Genomic DNA, 17,170 nt, shown 5'->3' with positions numbered 1-17,170 from the left:
ATAAAGCAATGGTCAAAAGCCAGCAGGATTGGAATTCTTGAATGTGTTCTCCTCAAAGTAAAGTTTATTTACTACCTAATGTTTATATATCTCATTATTGTGCTTTTGTTCTACTGGGCATTTGAGTAGCTTGAATGTGTGTATTAATATCTCCCATTTATTCAGAGCCTGTAACCTAGCCTGTTTCAGAGATAACCAAGAAGTTGGAGGTGGGAGGGGAAGGGTTTCAAGCCACTTCATAGGAGAGGATGCCATTCTTTAGAATGTACTCCTTTACACATACTCTTACTATTTTGCTATCTGATTTCTCAAACATTAGTGATATAGGGCCCCTGTTTTACAAAACAGGCCCAAAAGCACACACTTGGAACTGAAGGACAACCCTCTGCCAAGCATGTCCTCTTCCAATTCTGTTGGTTGACCTGGGCTGGAAACTTTCACATGTTCTTTTCTTTTCTTTTTTTTGAGACTGATTCTCACTCTGTCACCCAGGCTGGAATGCAGTGGTGGGATCACTGCAACCTCTGCCTCCTGGGCTCAAGCAATCCTCGCACCTAAGCGTACCAGGTAGCTGGGACTATAGGAATGCACTATCATGCCTAGCTAATTTCTGTATTTTTTGTAGGGACGGGGGTTTTGCTGTGTTGCCCAGGCTGGTCTCGAACTCCTGAGCTCAAGCCATCTGCCACCCGTGGCTTCCCAAAGTGCTGGGATTACAGGCATGAGCCACCAAGCTCAGCCACTGGATACTTTCTTACTCCTTAGTCTCTTCTCTCAACAGTTCCATTTAGTCACCTGCCTTCCATATATATTTAATAAAGTCTACAGTGTCTCACTGGGCTCTCAAAGCTCTGTGTGATCTGTCCCCAGCCTCACTTTTCTGTGTGACCCTCCCCCATAAAATACCCTTTACTGCTGCAAATCTGAATTCCTCCCTGTGACTTCTCTCAGGGACAGTGTGCTCCTGTCTCCACACCTTTGCTCATACTCTTCCCTTGGCCTAGATCTCTTCTTCCCCATTCTTATTGTAGGATCAAGTTCTGCTCAATGCCACCCCCTTTGTGAAGCCCTGCCCACTCTCCAAAGTAAGTGGTAATTGTTCTCTCTTGTGAATGAGTTTAACACGTCTCTTTTGCAGCAGTTATTCCTATCTTGCATGGTACTTACATTTATTTTTTTTTTTTGTCTTAGCTCCCCTAATAGATTGTTATCTAAACAAATTTGAGAACACTGATAAATGTGTCAGCTTTCCAATTGTACAGATGAGGAAACTGAACTCCACCAGACTGAGCAACTTTCATAGCCACACAGCGTGTTAATCCAAGATTTATATCCAAATCTGCAAATTCCCAAACCAACTTTCTCCCCTAAACTTAGTCATTTAGCACTAAAAGACACCTATCAAGTACATGATGTTTTTTTCTAAACATTTTACAAGTATAAACTCATTTAATCCACATTTTATAGATGACGAAGCTTGATTCAAACCCCAAACCCAAGTAGTGTAGTTACGGAGTCTGTTGTTTAATTACTACACCACCATGCCCTTGTACATGAGAGAGAGCAGGGATTAGGAATCATAGAATGCTAATAGCAATTATATTATTACTATTTATTTATTTATTTTTTTTTTGAGACCGAGTCTCACTCTGTCTCCCAGGCTGGAGTGCAGTGACGTAATCTCAGCTCACTTCAACCTCCACCTCCTAGTTTCAAGCGATTCTTGTGCCTCAGCCACCCAAATAGCTGGGATTCCTTTCTTTATGTGCTTATCACCACACCTGGCTAATTTTTGTATTTTTAGTAGAAACAGAGTTTCACCATGTTAGCTAGGCAGGTCTCTAACTCATGGCCTCAAGTAATCCACCCACCTTGGCCCCCCAAAGTGCTAGGATTACTGCTCTGAGCCACCGTGCCCTACCACTTTATATTTTATTAGTATATTATTATTGTTGTTGTTGTTATACTCAAGCCCTCTTTTAAAGCACTTCATGTGAATTAAATTATTTTCCCTCCCCCCACAGCTTCTTGAGATGGATGCTATTATCATTGTTATACCCATTTTACAGGTGATTGTAACCGAGGTACAGAGAGAAAAAATAACTTCCCCAAGTTTCATAGCAATGACCAAGCTAGTGTTGGAATTCCAGTCAGCCTGGGTTTAACATCCCAGCTCTTAACCACTGTGCTAGGCTGTCTCTTAGCTTCTTAGTAGCACTGAGTCATTAGGAAAGTTATCTTCTATTTGGCTCAGCATCCACTCACTGTAGAGGACATTGAAGCAAAACTGATACAGAGGGGTTTTTTTTGTTGTGTTTTGTTTTTTGAGACGGAGTCTCACTCAGTCTGGAGTGCAGTGGCATGATCTCGGGTCTCTGCAACCTCCGCCTCCTGGGTTCAAGTGATTCTTCTGCCTCAACCTCCTGAGCAGCTGGGACTATAGGCACATACCACCATGCCTGGCTAATTTTTGTATTTTTAGTAGAGATGGAGTTTCACCATATTGGCCAGGCTGGTCTCAAACTCCTGACGTCATGATCTGCCCGCCTCTGCCTCCCAAAGTACTGGGATTACAGGTGTGAGCCACCGTGCCCGGCCAATACAAAGGTTTTTGAAGTTTATATGAAATATTTATATAATTCATATATAAATATTGAATAAGATAGCCCTTCTTTTTACTGCTATTTCATCAGGCCTTTCATTTGGTGAAACTTAAGCAATTGCCATAGTTCCTGCATAACTGTTTCGATTTGCTCATTCATCAGATACTCAGATACTAGATTTCAGCTGTTATCTGAATGTCTCCCACCTCCTTAATGCCTGGATGAGGGGGTCATCACTCTCCTAACTGGCACACGGATGCCATCTAGTGATGGAGAACAGAAATGCAAGTTTTTCAAGTACAATGCTGAACGAAGGCATGGGGTTTTTTGTGTGGTGTTTAGAAACATATTTCAGTGTAGGTTACTTAAGGTGTTACACAGAGATACAGTTAATGCACTATTATTGTTAGATCGTGTGCAGTTAGAATGGAATTAAGCAAGTTGTTGAGGAGTACAACTTTAAAAGATTTTGGCATTAGAGAGTCTCATTTTATAGGCCTTTGTCTTGTTCTGAGTGTGGTCATTGAGGATAAGAAACACCTCATTGTAAAAATGGGATATAATTATTATTAACAGATTGAATTAATTTTTGTTTCCATATGCTTGCTGTTTCTAATACTTGCCCTCAAACTCTTCCAGATTTCCCTTTAATGAAATGACTTACTGTTCTTCCACTAGGAAAGGAATTTATTAAGTTGTTTTCCAAAGCGTTTATCATCATTAGGGCTGTTTCTTTGTTGGCAGATGAGAGATTATTAGATTAATATGGAAGATGTGGGTGAAGGTAGATATACCACTGGGAGGAATATATGCCATCTGACATGGTTGCCAAAACAGCAAGCATTCTTAGTGGCCACAGACACAAAACACAGTTGTTTCAATAGTATATACAAGCCAACGCACACTTGGGAACCTTTGCCTGCCTGCTCTATACACCAGAGAATATTAGGGAGGACAGAGAGTGGTTAAACTCAGCTTTAGTATTTGCCAATTGCTAATTTGCCGATGTTCTGTTCTCTAGATCTTGTTTGTATGAACGAACGGAGATCTTTGATATTGATAAGCTTTCACAAAGTTGATTCCAAAATGTGATAAGTTTGCCATACTTTTGATACTACCTTTTCTCCCAGGCACCTTTACTCACATGACAGCAATATAATATTTTGTGTTTACTAATTATAGGAGCTCTACAAAGTACTTCATAGGCATGATTTCATTTAATATTCTTAAAATCCCTATCAGAGAGGTCCTGTTAACATTTCCATCTTCCAAATCAAAATAAACGAGGCTTAGAAAAGTAAGAAACTTGCTCAAGTCTATACAACTGTCAGGGTTAAATAATACTTACAGATAGAATATTCATTTATCAGCCTGTCTTCTTTGGTAGATTGAAATTAAAAGCAAGATTTGCGTTGTTCTAGTCCTTGAGTCTCTCATGCAGTGCCTGACTTTTGGTAGGCTCTTGATAAATGTTTATTGATAACTGCGAACTCTTTCTTAGACAGCCAGACCTGGCTCTGACTGTTCCTTTTTTATTTTGAGACAGAGTTTCACTCTTGTCAACCAGACTGGAGTGCAATAGTGTGATATCGGCTCATGCAACTGCTGCCTCCTGGGTTCAAGCAGCTCTCCTGCCTCAGCCTCCCGAGTAGCTAGGATTGCAGGCACCCCCCATCATGCCCGGCTATTCCTTGTTTTTTTAGTGGAGATGGGGTTTCACCATATTGGCCGAGCTGGTCTCACGTGGTCCACCTGCCTCGGCCTCCCAAAGTGCTGGGATTACAGGTGTGAGCCACCACGCCCAGCCTAACTCTTCTTTATGTGACTAATAATCCAAGTAGAAGAGCTGGTGATGAGAATGAATCAGGTTGGAAGGAGGGTGAGACCAGTCCTAGAGCCAGCAGGGAAAAGATGGAGAGTACAGCCATAGCAGTGTGCCAGGAAGATGATCGTTTTAGGGCCAAAGGGTGACTCCCTACTAAAAGAACATTTGGCTAGGGACAGAATGTAAATGTAAGCTGACAGTCCAGAGCTGCACTGTTATGAATCAAATTTGTGTTAGATTAATTTGAGCTTTCTTTCCTAACCCTTTGTCTTTATATATTGCTAAAGCTTTAAGCAAGTTTAACCCTAAATTCAAGTATTACCCATTTGAGCCATCACCCCAGGACCATTAAGAATTGAGGAGTGAGGCCGGGCGCGATGGGCTCACGCCTGTAATCCCAGCACTTTGAGACACCAAGGCGCATGAATCACAAGGTCAGGAGATCGACACCATCCTGGCCAACATGGTGAAACCCCGTCTCTACTAAAATACAAAAAAAAAAAATTAGCCGGGCATGGTGGTGCACGCCTGTAGTCCCAGCTGCTTAGGAGGCTGGGGCAGGGGAATTACTTGAACCTGGGAGGCAGAGGTGGCGGTGAGCCGGGATCGCACCACTGCACTCCAGCCTGGCGACAGAGCAAGACTGTGTCTCAAACAAAAAAAAAAAATTGAGGAGTCATTTTTTACGCTCCTTTTGTTGAGTTTTGAATAAACTAGAACCAACTTCTCCCTGTCTTCCCTTTCTCCTCCTTCCCTTGCTGGGCTTTGAGGAGGCCTGCAGTATTTGTGGCTGTTCTTTCTAACTCTACTTTCTCCCCAAAACCACATAGCCTAAGTCTGCTGAGTCTCATGTAACCAAGCACCACAGACGTGGCAGTGCTTAACACAAGAAGGGCTGTAACAGGCCTTGGGACTCGTTCCCTGTGGCATTTTAAGGTGTTGGCCCTGGTCTCTGCTTTGTCCCTTAGGCGTCGGAGGGTCTTTGCAGAACTGTGAAGTTTTAGGACTTGACTTTTGCTACTTATGCTGAGGTTCATTCCTAGTGTATTTACGTGTATTTAGCATATTGGTCCTAAACTTTGCTTTTCACCCTGTATCCTTAATTCTGTTAATGCTGTAGCTATTCTGTTTTCTTTTTTAGCTGATCATTGTTACTGCCTGGTAGTGCTCATCTTAACACTATTTGAGGGCTCTGGTCCCTACTTCCACTCTTAAATTTACAAACACGAAGTCACATTTCTGAAAAATTAATGAACAAGAATGAACCAGGATATTCCAGGGTCTCTGGATTAACAAACCAAAATAATAATATGACTAGATTTTGAGACTGGAGACAAATTTCTTTTTTTTTTTTTTTTTTTTTTTGAGACGGAGTCTCGCTCTGTCGCCCAGGCTGGAGTGCAGTGGCCGGATCTCAGCTCACTGCAAGCTCCGCCTCCCGGGTTCACGCCATTCTCCTGCCTCAGCCTCCCGAGTAGCTGGGACTACAGGCGCCCGCCACCGCGCCCGGCTAGTTTTTTGTATTTTTTAGTAGAGACGGGGTTTCACCGTGTTAGCCAGGATGGTCTCGATCTCCTGACCTCGTGATCCACCCATCTCGGCCTCCCAAAGTGCTGGGATTACAGGCTTGAGCCACCGCGCCCGGCCGACAAATTTCTTAAAGCTAAAAAGGAAGGTGTGGTAAATCCACATTGTCCACTGCTCAGCTTTGCCCCTAACCTGGTAATTTATTCTGTTTTTTGATTTTTTTTTTTGTGTGTGTGTGTGTGTGTGTGTGTGTGTGTGTGTGTTTTAAACTTTTCTATTTGGATAGAAAGGATCTTGTACGCCTGATATAACCTGGGAAGGAACCTGGTCCTTGAGACAGTGACTCCCTGATGATTTCCAAATAGGAGACCGGGAGCTGCTCCTCCTTTCATGGGGCTTCTGTGAGTCTGTCCTGAGTGGGCAGTAGCCAAGTGCTTGGGGCATTAAAAGAGCAACTTGTTCTCTTATCTCTTTGGGTTGGGACACATTAGGTGTTTCTGTCTGACCAACAAAAAAGTTTAATTCTGGGTTTAAAATTTAGTATAAGAAGTTTATTTTTTAAAAAGGAAGAAGGAGGCCAGGCGCGGTGGCTCAAGCCTGTAATCCCAGCACTTTGGGAGGCCGAGACGGGCGGATCACGAGGTCAGGAGATCGAGACCATCCTGGCTAACACGGTGAAACCCCGTCTCTACTAAAAATACAAGAAAATTAGCCGGGCGAGGTGGCGGGCGCCTGTAGTCCCAGCTACTCAGGAGGCTGAGGCAGGAGAATGGCGTGAACCCGGGTGGGGTGGAGCTTGCAGTGAGCCGACATCGCGCTAGTGCACTCCAGCCTGGGTCACAGAGCAAGACTCCATCTCAAAAATAAATAAATAAATAAATAAATAAATAAATAAATAAATAAAAAGAAGGGAAAACTTGAAGAATCCATTTTAGGGCTAACAAATGGAACCATTCCAGAGATGTATTCATGCAGTGTTGATTGAAGTTGTTTGCACAGTAGAAAAAAGATTAATCTCTCCACCTGTACTCATAACCCTCATCAAAATGAGCTTTCTCTGTGAAATAGCTGTATTCATATCTGGCCCCCTGTGGAGAACATGAGCTACTTTGAGGGCAAATCTATCCTATCCTTCCTTTTCTGTATCTCCTGTATTCTGGTATAATACCTTTATATTCTGGAGCCTTTCCTAAAGACACTCTTCTAATTGAGTAGAGACAGAATAAAGTATTTTTCAGCTGGGCATGTTGGCTCACACCTGTAATCCCAGCACTTTGTGAGGCCAAGGTAGGTGGATTGTTGAGGCTAGGAGTTTAAGACCAGCCTGACCAACATGGGGAAATTAGCCAGGTGTGTGCCTTAGTATATGCCTGTAGTCCCAGCTACTTGGGGGGGCTAAGGTAGGAGGATCACCCGAGCCCAGGGAAGTGAAGGCTGCAATGAGTCATGATCGCACCACTGTCATCCAGCCTGGGCAGCAGAGTGAGAACCAGTGTCCAAAAAGAAAAAAATCATTATTATTAGGAGACAAGCTTCTTTTGACAGAGGCACAGGTGTTTGTGTAAATTTAGAGACCCTGTACTTTGTCACGGAAATAACAAGTTCTTGGTTCAGCTTCATGCATATTGGACATTCTCCTTAACACCTTTGAAGGCCTGCTGCAGTGGCTCATTCCTGTACTCCCAGCACTTCTGGAGGCCAAGGCGGGCAGATCGCTTGAGTACAGGAGTTGGAGACCAGCCTGGGCAATATGGTAAGACTTCATCTCTACCCAAAATGCCAGGTGTGGCAGTGTGTGCCTGTAGTCTCAGCTACTTAAGAGGCTGAGGTGGGAGGATCATCTGAGCTCGGGAGTTTGAGGCTGCAGTGAGCTGTAATTGCACCACTGCCCTCCAGCCTGGGCAGCAGAGTAAGACCCTCTCTCAGAAAACAAACAAAAGAAACCTTGGTATCACAGCTTACACATAAAATGGGCATAACATCTACCTTATGGCGTTTTCTGATAGTCAAATGAGATGATGTATCCAAAAGACATTTTCTATAGGATGGTCAAATGCTAGATGAGTCTTCTTACCTCTATCCAGAAAGGTTAGAAGTTTTCTAAGTCTCAGAAATTTTTCATCTTGTAGTTTTTTGAAAAGAGAAATGGAAATGAAAATATTTTGGAAAATTCTTTCAATGAATTTTAATATTAAATATTAGAAAATAACCGTTTCTAAAATACTTATACAAACATATTACTTTGGAGAGTTTTATAAACTTTATATTTTATTTTGGGATTTTATTTAGTTGGTTTATTTTAGAGATGGGGCCTTGTTCTGTTGCCCATGCTGGAGCACAGTAGCACAGTCATAACTCACCACAGCCTCCAACTTCTGGGCTCAACTGGTCCTCCTGGTGCAACCTCCTGAGCAGCTGGGACTATGGCATGTACCACCGCACCAAGCTAATTTTTATTTTATGTTTTATAGAGATGTGATCTTGCTGTATTGCCCAGGCTAGTCTTGAACTCCTGTCCTCAACTTCCCAAAGTGCTGGGGTTACAGGTGTGAGTTACTGCATCCAGCCTCTATTTTTAGATTTTTAAATGTTTGGATTCACTCTAGAATTATTTTTAACCTTTAATTTCACGTCGTTTTCCGGATTGGTTATATCTGTTAAGGATTATTGTTTTTCCTTATGAAATGTTGAATTTATTTGTGTGGTTTTTTTTTATTTAGAGAAGTATAATAGAGAAATATATTATTTTTCAGTTGTACCCTCTTTTTTTTTGAGACCAAGTTTCGCTCTGTCACCCAGGCTGGAGTGCAGTGGCACAATATTGGCTCACAGCAACCTCCGCCTTCCAGGTTCAAACGATTCTCTTGTCTTAGCCTCCTCAAGTAGCTGGGATTACAGGCATGTGCCATCACGTCCGGCTAATTTTTGTATTTTTAGTAGAGATGGGGTTTCACCATGTTGGCAAGGCTCGTCTCGAACTCCCAACCTCGGGTGATCCACCCGCCTTGGCCTCCCAAAGTGCTGGGATTTCAGGCATGAGCTATCACGCCCAGCCTGAGTTGTATATTTTTGCCCTGAGCAAGTATTCTGTATTTAAATGTCATCATAAACAGTTAACTTAAATGTGTTTTTATTATTGAACTTTTTGATTATTTTTTAAATTATGTAAGTTAAAATATATAACTATTTTTTCAAAGCCTTTAAAAAAGTTGTTTTAATGTGCATTGGATGGACTTTAGTTTTAGTATTGTGATAGTTAACAAACACCAGTAGAGGGAGCTCCAACTCATCTTTCTTGGTGAAGTTCGCACTTGAGAATGTAGGTTTGTAGAAAGAAAGGACACATTTAAATTTAAAACTTAAGCAAAACATGGTTATATAAATTTTCAGAGGTACTAAAGAATGAGAATTGTAATTTTCTTTAGCTTTTTGGAATAAAACAATCTCAGTTGGATTTCCATACTTGGAAGTAAAGAGCCCTCAAATATAACTGCCTAAACAAAAAACTTCTACAAAGTGTAATCTCTTGCAAATGATCCATCAAGCAACCCAAGGCTTTTAAAATCAAGAATCTATCTGCCAGTTAAAGAAGAGGAGGAGGAAGAGGAGAGAAAGGAAAACAACGGTAGTGTTATTGTTTGAAATTAGATTAAGGAAAGTAAAATTGTAAATTATTGGTAGATGGGTCACAATAGCAGTGTCATATGAAGGTGAATTGCTGAGTCATTGAGCCGTAATTTTATATTACTGAGAACTTTTATGCATTCAGAAGATTTTTGAACCAAAATCTGTAAAAGCTTCGTTCAGAACCTTTGCTCAGATCTAAAGACCTGGTCCTAATTATTTCCTATTGGTTTCTTTATAGACCCCAGAAGAAAATATCATGTGAGGCTCCTGGCTTATAACAACGTGGAAGATGGCTATCAGGCAGATCAGACCGTCAGCACTCCAGGATGTGTGTGTAAGTGAAAGCCGTGGCCGTTTGTTATACTATGGCTCACACTGTTCTTTCTCCTCCTCCTCCTTTAAGTACAGTCTCACTACTCCTTGGAAGCCTTGGTGGCTTAATTACTTTATATCTTCTGTGCTGAGTAGCATAGTTTTTTTGTTTACTTTTTTGTTTTGTTTTGTTTTTTGTTTGTTTGTTGCCTCCCGGGTTCAAGCGATTCTCCTGCCTCAGCCTCTCTAATAGCTGGGACTACAGGCACCACCACCACACCTGGGTTTTTTTTTTTGTTTTTTTTTGTTTTTGTATTTTTAGTAGAGACAGGGTTTCACCATGATGGCCAGGCTCGTCTCGAATTCCTGACCTCAAGTGATCCACCCCTTGGCCTCCCAAAGTGCTGGGATTACAGATGTGAGCCACCGCGGCCTGGCCGAAGTATCTTAAACAAATAGGTGCTCAGTAAATATTTAAGATATATTGAATTATAAGTCCTATTTTCATGTTGCGTACAGAGGACTATTAGACATTTAACTGAGGAAAATAACCACTGAATATCTACATACTGAATTTTTTAAAGTCTGCTTTTCGCTCGAGGCTGTTTCTCTCCACTTGCTGTTCCCTTGTACTGCTCTTGAGAAGGATGTTCTAGTTTTAAGTCCCCCACTGATTTTCTTGGTGTCTTTGGCTAGTAGCCTGACTTCTCTGTGCTTCTGCTTTCCAATCTGTTAAGTATCAGTAATGTAGTCACACACAGCAGAATGACATTTCCCTCAACAGTGGACCACATATGTGACAGTGGTCCCATAAGATTATAATGGTGGTGAAAAATTCCTATCACCTATGACATTGCTGTTACAATCTCATAGAGCAACCTGTTACCATTTCTCTGTTTGGATATGTTTGAAAACACAAATACCATTGTGTTACAGTTGCCCACAGTATTTAGTACAACATGCTATACAGTTTTATAGCTGTGGGTAATAGGCTATAACATAATGCCCAGGTGTGCAGTAGGCTATACCATCTAGGTTTGTGTAAGTGCACTCTCTGATGTCCACACAATGATGAAATCACCTAATGAAAAACCTAACACGTTTCTTAGAATGTGTCCCTGTTGTTTAGTGATGCATGACTGTTTGTGACTTCTTAGTTAACTCACGGAAGAGCTGTTTAGGTTTGGAAGATATATCTCCAGATCACTATGTGTCTCTGGTGGAAGAAAGACCTAAAATCTACTTATAGGGTGGGATATTATTATTTTACCATTTTACCACTTTCTATGTTAAATGTTATGTCGTATCGTAAATTAACATTGTTTTTCTCAATAGCTGTTCGTGATCGCATGGTCCCTCCTCCACCACCACCCCACCATCTCTATGCGAAGGCTAACACCTCATCTTCCATCTTCCTGCACTGGAGGAGGCCTGCATTCACCACTGCACAAATCATTAACTACACCATCCGCTGTAATCCTGTTGGCCTGCAGAATGCTTCTTTGGTTCTGTACCTTCAAACGTATGTAGCTCCTATTAATGGTTATTTTCTTTGCTTACCTCCCCACGCCCCGCTCCAACTCATACTTCTTACCATCTTGGGCCCAGCTTGGGCTTCACCTGTAAGCATTTGTTTCAGGACTTAAGTTATTTATGAAGTGGCTGGGAGTTTTGCATCCTTACCATATTCTGAAAACTGTACTTTTTGACATTTAATTTATATAAGTGATTTTTAAATTTTCCTTGCCTCATGCAACAAGATTAGGCAAGAAGCTATTATTACTCTCAAGTGACTAAACTTAGCACATTTAAAGAAAGAAAGGAGACTGTTTTCATGCTGGCAGTCAAAAAGTAGAGCCAGTTGTCATTTTGTTTCTAGGTTAGAGTTAGAAAGATGCCCATCACGGTGCTCTAAAAGAATGATTTTTGGGAGGCTGAGGTGGGAGGATTGCTTAAGTCAGAAGTTTAAGATCAGCCCGGACAACATAGCCAGATCCCATCTCTACAAAAAAATTTTTTTTCGAATCAGCCAGGCATGGTGATGCATGCCTATAATCCTAGCTACTTGGGAAGCTAATGCAGGAGGATTGCTTGTGCTCAGGAGATGCAGGCTGCAGTGAGCTATGATCCCACTACTGCACTGTAGCCTGAACCACAGAGCAAGACCTCGTCATGAATGAATAAATGAATGAATGAATGATTTGACTTCCAGTATTTCAGAGGAAATCCCTTTGTATTGGGACATTTTGAGTTTGCTGTCAAAGAGAGGCAACTGGTAGGCTTATTTCTACAGGACAATACCAAGTTTAGTATTTTAAAAGTCCAATTAAATTGTTCTTTAGTCTAAACATTTTTTCATATAAAATGAGGAGGTAATGAAAAATAACATTATGCCCTTACCTATTTGGAAATGCCGACATTCTTTTAGAAACAATAATATACTACCAGCATTAACACCTTCATCCCTCATTATTATAGATCAGAAACTCACATGTTGGTTCAGGGTCTAGAACCAAACACCAAATATGAATTTGCTGTTCGATTACATGTGGATCAGCTTTCCAGTCCTTGGAGCCCTGTAGTCTACCATTCTACTCTTCCAGAAGGTAAAGAAAACAGCTCCCTATAGATTTTACCTTTTAAAAAAGATTAAGGAAATGTTTAAAAAATATGTATGTCATTCTGAGTAGGATACTACTGTAGTTGCCACCTACCACTTGATGGCTTAAATTTCATGTCCTTTTAGAAACCTTAAAAAAAATCAGGTGTGCTGTTCAAATCTACAGCCAAAAAATTTTTAAATGGCAGTAAGTGAATGTTTGTTAATGATCTTGGGAGCTCACGTTATACTGAAGTCATTTCTGCATGAATAGCAGCTTGATAGTGTGCACAGTGCAATATATATATCGGATTGAGCACCAATTCTGTAGCTTTCATGGCTTTAGCTAAGATATTTTATGTCTCTAGACCAACATTTTCTTATCTCTAGAATGAGGACGAAGGACTAGATAATCTATTATATAAGCATCATTTCTGCTGTATTTTAATTATACAGAGAGAAAGTAAGGGATATTTATGACAGTGACCATAGGACTTTGTTGCTATGGTTTTGGCAATATTCCATATGAGATGTGTTAAAAACCAGCTCTTCACACTTTTAGTGTATATTAAACATGGAGTCAACTTAAATTCCAAGATTTTACTGTTTTTCACAGATATATTATTAGATGTAAGTCTGCCCTGTAAATTCACTGATTCGCAATTTTTCCAGGAATAACTAAATGTTTTAATGTCAGGAGCATTTTTTTCACTGGCCTCCAAGATCAGGTTAAGTTGATGTTCTATACATGTTAGTAAGAACTATCAGTACTAATGGGGTGAAACCTGATACCTAATGGACAAGGTACTGTTGGTGGAAGTAAACATTTCTAGTTAGCAATTTAGCAAAACGTTTCAGGAACCTTAAAAATGCTATCCCTTTAACTTAGATTCTCCTATCTAGGAATCTACTATCTTATGTTTTTTAATGTTTAAATATTACGAAAATACAAGAAGAAAAATAGTACTTCACATTATCATTAATGATCTTTGAAAGCTGTAATTTTTTTTATGGTGGTTTCTAATTTTCTGAACTTTTTTCTAAGCCTGGAAGCCAGGTATTTGAGTATTTATAAACCATTTTACCCTACTAATACAACATTTTGTTGTGTGTGCACAGCACCAGCAGGCCCACCAGTTGGAGTAAAAGTGACGTTGATAGAGGATGACACCGCTCTGGTTTCTTGGAAACCCCCTGATGGCCCAGAGACAGTTGTGACCCGCTATACTATCTTATATGCATCCAGGAAGGCCTGGATTGCAGGAGAGTGGCAGGTCTTACACCGTGAAGGTAAATACCATAAATTGCCATGAAGGATAAAAAGTAAGATTATTTTAATATTAAAGAAACAAAAGGAAAGGGGAATCTAGAGTTTATTTTGAATTTACATTTTCATGTGTGAAGTAATTAAAGATTTGGGCTTCGTTCAAGGAGCATTGGGAAGCCATCCACCAATTTTAAGAATAGTTTGTTTCAAAAAGGTTACTGTTACTTTTGTTAATAGAAGAGATATAGCCGGGCACAGTGGCTCACGCCTGTAATCCCAGCATTTTGCGAGGCTGAGGCAGATAGATTACCTGAAGTCCGGAGTTCAAGACCAGCCTGACCAACATAGTGAAACCCCATCTCTACTAAAAATACGAAAATTAGCTGAGTGTGACGGCAGGTGCCTGTAATCCAAGCTACTTCGGAGGCTGAGGCAGGAGAATGGCTTGAACCCAGGAGGAGGAGTTGCATTGAGCCGAGATCACACCATTGCACTCCAGCCTGGGCAACAAGAATAAGAGTCTGTCTTCGGGGAAAAATAAAAAAGGTTTGATTGAGACCAACTGGAGATTAGAGTAATGCAAAGGGACTAGTTAAGAAGTTACTGTAGCCGTCCAGGAAAGAGATGATAGTCCTGGACTAGGATGGTGAGGATTAAGATGGAAAGGATAGGATGGTTGGCAGATATTAAGGAGTTAAAATTGATAGAACTTGATAGCTTGGATGACAGGAGGGAGAGAAGATTAAGGAAGGGAGATTTGTTATGGATGAGTCTTAGGTTTCTCATGGTGTGTCTTGCACAGGAGAAGGAAACACTGGAAGGAGATATGATTTAAGGGAGAAGACCTTAGTAGTGCTAAAGGGGCTAAACAAGTTTTTAGGATTCTTATGCACACTTTTATCATATCCTTTTCTAAATCTTGCATCTTTTTTTTTTTTTTTTTTTTTTTTTTTTTTGAGACAGAATCTCAGCCTCTTGAGTAGCTGGGACTACAGGCATGCACACCACCAAGCCCAGCCTAAATCTTGAATCTTTATGTTGGACAAGTCCTATTTGCCAGATTTTAGATGGGCCATCACATAAATAGTAAAACTTCATTATTTTGGCACTTCCTTAATTTAGACATACATTCTGAGAAGAGAGTAGTTTGCCAACCAATAAAAAGCTGAAGAAGAATTTCAAGCAAGAAATGTAGTTGCCACTTCTACGCTATATTCTATACACTATACAGTATGAGGCACTCCCACATTCGTTATACCTTTCAAGAGGAATATTTACCCAATTAACGAGATAAATTTAAAAGATATTTATGTGCATGTAATATAAAACTATGAGTTTTAAAATAAGCAGATGATAACTTTACCTGGAATTTTGATCTTTGCATGTTCGTATTTTTCATTAAGCAGAAGAAGCCCCACTAAATAATGATTTACTGGTCACTGAAGAGACTTGAAAGTGCTAAGTATTTGGCAGCAATGTGATTTTATGTTTATATCGGTTATCTATTGCTGCCTAACAAACTAGTCTACAACTTAAAATAACCATTTTGTTTTCTCACAATTCTTTGAGTCAACAATTTGGACTGAAATCAGCTTGGCGGTTCTGTTGGTCTCTCACGAGGCTGCAGCCGTATTACAGTTTTGATAGGCTCTGAGTAGTCTAAAAATGGCAAGAGAGAGGCTGGGCGCAGTGGCTCACGCCTGTAATCCCAGCACTTCGGGAGGCCGAGGCGGACGGATCACAAGGTCAGGAGTTCAGGACCAGCCTGACCAATGTGGGGAAACCCCATCTCCACTAAAAATACAAAAATTAGGTGGGCATGGTGACACATGCCTGTAGGTCCAGCTACTCGGGAGGCTGAGACAGCAGAATCGCTTGAACCTGGGAGGCAGAGGTTGCAGTGAGCCGAGATCGTGCCACGGCAGTTCAGCCTGGATGATAGAGTGAGACTCGACTCCGTCTCAAAAAAACAAAACAAAACAAAACACAAAAAACCAGCAGGAGTGGGCTCCACAGTCAGGAAGAGAAGAGAGGAAGCCCCGTGTACAAAGCTTTCACAAGCCTCTGCTTTCCTCACATTCACTATGTCTGATTGGGCAGAGTAGGCTACATGGTCAAGTCTGGAACCAGTGTCGGGAGGGCTACAAGGGTGTGAATCCATGGGGGTGTAATTCACTGGGATCCTCAGTATTAGAGTCTACCACAGTATTCTTTTTTTTGGAGATGGAGTCTCACTCTGTCACCCAGTCTGAAGTAGAGTGGATCTTGGCTTACTGTAACTGCTGCCTCCGGGGTTCAAGTCATTCTCCTCCTGCCTCAGCCTCCCGAGTGGCTGGGACTGCAGGAACACGCTGCCATACCTGGCTAGTTTTTTGTATTTTAGTAGAGATGGGGGTTTCACTGTGTTGCCCAGGCTGGTCTCGAACTCCTGAACTCAGGCAATCTGCCCACCTCAGCTTCCCAAAGGGCTAGGATTACAGGCATGAGCCACCGCCCCTGGCCTCACAGTTTTCTTAAAATGTATAATTTAGTTTCAGTCATTCAAGTCCAAAATGATTTCTTGACACAGCAGTTAACCAAATAACTAACCTGATTCAATGAGGTATTCTAAGTATTAATAAATAATTTTGATAGCATGAACACATACTTCTTTGAGTTCTTCATTTGCACCTGCCTAAAAAGAAGCAGTATGGAGCTGGGCAAGGTGGCTCATGTGTGTAATCCCAGCACTTTGGGAGGCTGAAGCAGGTGGATCACCTGAGGTCGGGAGTTCCAGAACAGCCTGGCCAGTACAGTGAAACCCTGTCTCTACTGAAAATACAAAAAATTTAGCCAGGTGTGGTGGCAGGCGCCTAAAAATCCCAGCTACTAGGTAGGCTGAGGCAGGAGAATCACTTGAACCCAGGAGGTGGAGGTTGTGGTGAGCTGAGATCATGCCATTGCATTCCAGCCTGGGCAACAAGAGTGAAACTCTGTCTCCAAAAAAAAAAAAAAAAAAAAGGCCGGGCGCAGTGGCTCACACCTGTAATCCCAGCACTTTGGGAGGCCGAGGCAGGCAGATCATGAAGTCAGGAGATCGAGACCATCCTGGCTAACACGGTGAAACCCCGTCTCTACCAGAAAAGTACAAAAAATTAGCCAGGCATGGTGGCAGGCACCTGTAGTCCCAGCTACTCAGGCAGGAGAATGGCATGAACCCGGGAGGTGGAGCTTGCAGTGAGCCAAGATTGCGCCACTGCATTCCAGCCTGGGCAAGAGTGCAAGACTCTGTCTCAAAAAAAAAAAAAAAAAAAAAAAGAAGCAATATATATTTTGTCTGGCTCCTTTTAAATGTATTAATTTGTAATTTTGGAACGGAGCTCAGAAAATAGTATTTTGCCTCATTGATGGCTCAGTAGTGAAAGGGATTA

General features: G+C 41.4%; 1 protein-coding gene across 1 annotated transcript in view; it reads left to right on the top strand.

Annotated features, from left to right (window-relative positions):
• The window catches only part of PRTG (protogenin), a 123,179-nt gene that overhangs the window by 92,513 nt on the left and 13,496 nt on the right, over nucleotides 1–17,170 (top strand). Inside the window, exons 12-15 of the mRNA XM_001090352.5 lie at nucleotides 9,821–9,916; nucleotides 11,230–11,416; nucleotides 12,373–12,500; nucleotides 13,613–13,783. Coding sequence (XP_001090352.3) covers nucleotides 9,821–9,916; nucleotides 11,230–11,416; nucleotides 12,373–12,500; nucleotides 13,613–13,783 — 582 coding nt within the window. The remainder of the gene's footprint in view (nucleotides 1–9,820; nucleotides 9,917–11,229; nucleotides 11,417–12,372; nucleotides 12,501–13,612; nucleotides 13,784–17,170) is intronic.

Source organism: Macaca mulatta, chromosome 7, assembly GCF_049350105.2.
Source record: "Macaca mulatta isolate MMU2019108-1 chromosome 7, T2T-MMU8v2.0, whole genome shotgun sequence".
Lineage (NCBI taxonomy): Eukaryota > Metazoa > Chordata > Mammalia > Primates > Cercopithecidae > Macaca > Macaca mulatta.
The sequence above is the reverse complement of the archived record's forward strand: the minus strand, read 5'-3'. Positions and strand labels throughout refer to the sequence as shown.